Genomic DNA, 6,305 nt, shown 5'->3' with positions numbered 1-6,305 from the left:
GGGGAAGTGATGGGAGACTTTGCCTATAAACTTCTTCCTGTCTTTGAACTCTCTGAGCTGCCTTGTGACAAGCTTGGCCAGGTTAGTGAAGTGCAGTACATGTGTGCTCTGACTAATGCTGCTGTTAGCTGACTCTGTGTGCAGATGTTTCACAAGATCTGCAGCCTCTGTCAATAGGGTGAAATGGCTTTTGCTCTTTTTTTCAGATTTCCTTTTAGTTGTGAAAATCATAGTTGTTTAAGTACTTGAGTGTAACTGTAGTCAGACCTTCCACACCCAAACTGATGTGTGTTTGTAGAAGCCCTGTTGTGTGAGATCCTGTTACCAAGGTCAGGAGATGTAGGTTCCTCTTCAGCCCCAGGTGGGTGAGCTGAGGTGACTTCCTCGTGTTCAGATCACTGCTCTTACTGGGGGAAGATGCGCTGCCAGTGCTGGGAGGATGCTGACTTTCCATGTCCCTCCTTAGGAGAAGAATCACCTTGCAGATGTCATTTATTCTACAAGTGTGAATCAAAAAGTGTCTGCTCCACATTTGGAGGCACAAAATTCCATTGCTAGTGTGAGAAAGAGGTATTTTAATGGTGTAAATCTGCAGAGAAAATAGTGGATGTTTGGGGGTGGGTGGATAAACATCTTAAAAATAGAATGTAGCTTTGCACTTACTGCTTGGGTCTACCTTTTTTTTTTCTCTTTAATTCCTCCAGTCTGATGGAAAATAAACTGTAAGATCCCAACCATTTTTTCTTCATTTCCTTTCCCAATTAAAACTTAGGGACGCCTGCCTTTAGAAGACCAGGCTGAATGAGGTCCATGCTGAGTGAACTCAGTTTGTGATCAGATAAGTGGATAAGTTATCAGATAAGTGGATCAGATCAGTTACTTTTCTAGACTATCAGATAGTCTAGACTTTTCCTAAAGATCTTTTTCTGAGCCTCACTCAGTCATAGAGTAGTTCTTCACAAGGTTAATCCTCTCATAGATGCAGCTCAGCTGATACCACTTTGCTGTTTATGCTCTGTGTGAACCAAAACGCCGCTGCATATGTCTGTGCTTGTCTCCTTGTTCTTGTAGTGTAAGACTAGAAGGGTTTTTAATTTAATTTGTGTCCTTTTTGTCCACCTTTAACTGAATCTTCAAGATACAGCCTTGCTGTAAGGGGTAGGGTATTGAAGAAAAGTGGGTTTGGATCTTGTGAGCTTGAAGATTACAGTAATGGATAATTATTTGTAGCTTATAATTGTGGGAAAGGACTGACAAAAAACTGGTGAAAATAGCTTCTGATCAGGCTTTCCACTAAATGTACCTTGAGAGAAACTACTTTGACATCTTAAAATTTCTTGATCTTTTCTGTTACCTGTTGGAAACAAATCTTAATGAAGGCTATTTTCTGGTCACAGTGGGGGACAAGTGGGACAGAAGCAGTACAGACAGTCTTCTAACATTGATTCAAGAAACTCCACATTTCCAATGCCTTTGAACTCTATTGCACTTGTAATGATGAGGTGACATAGTGTTCTGCAGTGTTTCTCTAACGTGGTAGCTGTTGAAAGATTGTCATTGTGTTTGTTTTTGCCACTTCCTGTTTACTGGATTCCTTTTTTTCATCAGAACCGGGAGGGGGGAGAGAGTATTACGAAACTTCCATCTCAGTTGTGGATAAACATTGGGTTGCATGGTTCTTAATTGGCCTGGAACTTGGACCAGTGAACAGAGGTTCAGCTTCAGTCTTCATAGCTGTCGTCGGGAACACGTTTCTGGAATGCTTCTGCCACTCCCTCCTTTAAGAGATCATTGCCCCCATTGCTTTCTGCAAACCAGAAACACACAGGGCCCTTAACATCCAGCTTCTGGGGATTATAGTGCATAAGCTTATTTTGTTTATGTCATGATTAGTGATTGCTATTTAATTGCATTTTTCAGGGGAATAGAATCAGCAGTGTTGCTATTACAAAATGACAAAACATCCTCCGAATAGAAGAGGGATCAACTTTGAGGTGGGAGCCCAGTTGGAAGCCCGTGACAGATTAAAAAACTGGTATTTTTTTAAAACCATTCATATTATATTAACTATAATATCTTAAACGTTGTGTGTTGGTACAATATTTAGAGTCCTAGTCATTGGTTTATAGGAAAGTAGTGAATAAGTTTCTATCCCAGTGGTTGGAATGGGCGATAGATGCTGATGTGTTGGGAAGTGCACTGGTGCTGTGTGTGGGAATAGCACTGCTCCTGATTCCAGGGGCACTTCAGACTCTCCTGCTCCTGAATTCACCCTTGGAGCTCTGTGCTGCACATAGATTGCAGAGCAGATATGGAGGAATTGATTCATTGCAGGACAGAATACCCAATGTAGCTCCTCACTGCTGCTTCTCCCAGTGCTGTTGTGAGTTCATAGGCTTTAAAGTCTGATTGAATTTGTTTGTGCTCATTTGAGGGTGATTGGCTTTAGAATTAAAGATCTGCATGGGGAAACACATTCCACACAAGTCTGCTCTGGAGCCTGTTGTGCAGCCTCAGCTGGAGAGTGAACACTTTGCTTGACTAATCACTGCAGTAGGAAGGGCCAAAAGGGCCTGAAAGTTACTTGGGCTAACTTTGAACGTTCTAACTGTTCATTTCAGGAAGTCAGCTCAAAACTTAGCATTTAATAATGCTCAGTGAATGTGGCATACAATGAAATTACTGAGTCCAAGACTTCAGAAATACAAGAATGAATTTGGTTTTGTTAGCTCCTGTAGTTATCTTCTCTTTCCTGAAATCAGCTGTAGTTGACTCCTGTGTAGGAATCCATCTGGATTAAGTGTAATTTATGATTGTGCTATGGGCTCTGGAACCCATCAACAGGTTAGGTGTGCAAAGTCAGTGTTGAAAACCATCTGGCCATCCCAGAAGGGTGGAGCACTGGGGATTCGTTCCAAAACGTCTTAGTTGCATTCAGATTGTTTCTCTACTTTCCAGGCACAAGGAATTGTGAAAATGAGTAAATATAGCTCTTCCCAGAAAGAATATGAAGTATGAACATTAAATCGTGTTTACATGTTATTTTGGTTTAGCTCTGTTACCAAGAGTTGTGTAGGTAGGCCTTGATCTGAATCTGTCTTGAGCTTTGTACAACAAAAACAAATAGTCAGGCTTAGTTAAATGATTTTTTTAGCCTGTCTGCCATGTAGGCTTATTAAATATGCAGTTTGGTATAGCTGGTTCTTGACTAGGACTAGTAACTCGTGTCCATGACTGTTATCAGCAGCAGTGTCTGAGTATGGGCTCTTGCATGGGAAAACCTGGGGGCGAATCCCAACAACCTGCTATATTTTCCATGTATCCGTTGGCTTAAATGTGAATTTTGGGTATGCTGTGTGTCCAAAACCAAGCCATGTTCTGTGGCTTTTGCAAACACTTGGTCTTAAATGACCTGTCCTATGCACAGTGCTTTGCAACTCTGATCTCACAGCTTGATTCTGAACTCTCCAGTTCTGATGTTTCTGTTTGCTTGCAAAGCTTTGAGACCTGGATCGTGCATGTTTCCCAGGTCATGCATGTATTTCTGTTTCCAGGGCCTGTGAACTAAAATCTGTAAGAGCTGGGGGCTTGTTTTCTCTCAGCAAAGTATCAGTGGTGGCAGGCTGGCACAGCTCCTCGGGTGTGGGTTTGTAGAGGACAGCAGAGTGCTTTTTCCCTTGCTGCTTTCACCTGCCCCTGTGTGACCAGGACCACTCCATGATGTGGTCACAGTGCACTCATGTATGGGGACAGACCTTTCTGTTTGCTGCATTTGCTTTTCCCAGTGTTGCTATTTTTGGACGAAAGCATAGGCAGAAGTCTCCTGTTTGGTCAGATGGCTGCCTTGGAATTCTGCACTCAGTACCAAACCCATCAGTCAATTTGTGGGCCACTACTGCTGCTCAGGTGGCAGTGGTGCTTTGGAAGGTATTTTTTCAGTGTCTCATGTCCCTCCCTGTCACAGAGGTGGTTTGTGGCCTGAATTGCTAGTTGAGTAGTTGCAAGGTGTTTGGATGTGATGCACACGCCAGCAGAGTGGAGTCTGCTTCTTGCCCAAGTGCAAAGAGAATTTTGCATCTTTGGAGCTCATGTTGGAGGTTGCTTTGTCGTATGTGGAATTGTAACATATTGGAAGTGCATTTCAGTTCCTGGTGCAGTTATCTGTCACCTCCTGTGCTTGAACTCTGGGGAGTACAGTGAGTACTTTCAGTGCTGGGCTTAGTTCTTAGGGCTTGGGTTGTGAGAGACTCGTGACAGTGTCTGACCTCGGGGCACTGAAGGGAGAGAGCTCTGGCCACATGGCAGTGTGTGTGTGCTGGAAGGCCTCTTGGTATGCAGTGCTGGAGTTCAGAGGGTGAAGGAGTGGGACTGCTCCTGTAGTGCAGTGCTGAATGGAGACATCCCAGAGGGGTTGCTGTGTTGATGGACTTGCACACACTGTCCTGGCTGAATTGACTTCCTGAAACCTTTTGCACGGGATCATTTAAACTCTTCAGTGCTGACTAGCTTCATCCTCTCTTGAAAAGAGGATGACTGCACTGAACAGAGTGGCACAGAGTCAAGTTGGAGGCTGTTACTGGTGGTGTCCCCCAGGGTTCTATACTGGGACTAGTATTGTTCAGCTTACACATCAGTGACTTGGACGAGGGGACAGAGTTGCCTTCTCAGCAAGTTCTTGATGATCTGGAACTGGGAGGGCTGGCTGATATCTCAGAGGGCTGTGCTGCTCTTCAGAGAGACCTTGGCAGATTGGAGAGATGGGCAGAGCAGAACCACCCGAAATTCAGCAAGGGCAAGTGCAGGTCCTGCACCTGGGGAGGAATAACCCTGAGCACTGGTTGGGCACTGACCTGCTGGAGAGCAGCTCTGCAGAGAAGGACTTGGGGGTCCTGGTGGGCAACAGGCTGTCCATGAGCCAACAGTGTGCCCTTGGGGCCAAGAAGGCCAGTGGAATCCTGGGATGCATTGGGAAGAGCACTGCCAGCAGGTCAAGCAGATGGTTCTGTCCCTATGCTCAGCCTTGGTGAGGCCACACCTGGAGTGTTGTGTCCAGTTCTGGGGCGTCTCGGTACCAGAGGGACATGGAGCTCCTGGAGCAGGTCCAGTGAAGATGCTGAAGGGACTGGAGCACCTCACTCAGGTGGAAAGGCTGAGGGAGTTGGGGCTGTTCAGCCTCCAGAAGAGACAGCTGGGAGGGACCTCATTAACGTGTGTGCTGCACTCTGACAACTGTAGTCTCAAGTTGCGAGGCTTTGCTAGCTATGCTCTGCTGAGAGTTATACTCTTGGAGTTTTTGATTGTCAGTTGGGTTCTTACAAAACTGATGCCAGAGTTTGGGAATCTGAGGTTTTTCCTTACTGTTCAGCCAGTTCATAAGGCCTTGAAAAGTATGAGCTCATCATTCCTTTCAAATTGAGCTGGAAAACTGCTTGTTTTACCCTCCCAGTATATTTCTAGGAGTTGTTTCTGATTTCAGCTTGTTTTTCACAGTGTTTCAGATATTCAAATCAGTACCAGTTGGGGATTTCTTAGTGGGATCAGTTGGCTGTCTTGAATACCCATGGAGTCAGCTGAATGCTTCCTTTGTAGTTTAGGGGAGGATGTGTTGGGCCACCCTGGGCACATTGTGTTTGTACTCTCTCTTAGCCTTAGCCAGGCTTCAGCTGTTGGCCTCTCACTTTGAGTATCCTCCCATAGTATGTTTCTTTGAGAAACAAATCTGAATTTCTTCTAAATAACCTCTACCCCTTGGCATGTTCACAGGCTTCTGGAGCACATGCTCTGACTCCCCTTCTGTACAGATCTGTGAGCACTTGTGCCTCCTGATACGCTGTGCTTTGTTCAGTGCTGTGAGAGGAGGGAAGGTTGCCCTGTCATTGTGTGGTGCTGTTGAAATTTTCACCTGGCATTGCCCTTGTGAAGGGGAATACATCAGTACTTGGGGTGGTGTCTTCAGATGGGGTAGTGAAATGTGCTGTGGTTCTGAAACTTCCTGAAATTACAAATTACCAATGCAATTAAAGAAATATAGAGTGTATAAGGTCTTCCTGATCAGAAACATTTGAATTTGATCTGTCTCAGATTCCTCTAATTCTAATATACTGAGACATTTATATTTGAAAAATTTCATCTGCAGTGTCCTGGGATGAACTTTAAGAATCTGAAACTTAGATTAGGTGTAGTGTGGCTGCTGGGCTTTGGCTGTTACTCTGGGAAGGTGATTGCCTGTTGATGGAGGTCTCTGAGGAGTGAGTGTATTGTCCTCCAGGTGTTATTCTTGATAAGAGGAAGCTGAAACTATCAGT

General features: G+C 44.7%; 1 protein-coding gene across 1 annotated transcript in view; it reads left to right on the top strand.

Annotated features, from left to right (window-relative positions):
* Positions 1 to 1,920: 1,920 nt before the first annotated feature.
* The window catches only part of PHF20 (PHD finger protein 20), a 48,154-nt gene continuing 43,769 nt past the window's right edge, over positions 1,921 to 6,305 (top strand). Inside the window, exon 1 of the mRNA XM_009082661.1 lies at positions 1,921 to 2,035. Within this exon, the coding sequence (XP_009080909.1) occupies positions 1,953 to 2,035 (83 nt within the window). The 5' untranslated portion in view covers positions 1,921 to 1,952. The remainder of the gene's footprint in view (positions 2,036 to 6,305) is intronic.

The sequence above is a fragment of the Acanthisitta chloris genome, unplaced genomic scaffold (genome assembly GCF_000695815.1).
Source record: "Acanthisitta chloris isolate BGI_N310 unplaced genomic scaffold, ASM69581v1 scaffold23999, whole genome shotgun sequence".
In the NCBI taxonomy this organism is placed as follows: Eukaryota; Metazoa; Chordata; class Aves; order Passeriformes; family Acanthisittidae; genus Acanthisitta; species Acanthisitta chloris.
This window is presented reverse-complemented; position numbering and strand designations above follow the sequence as displayed.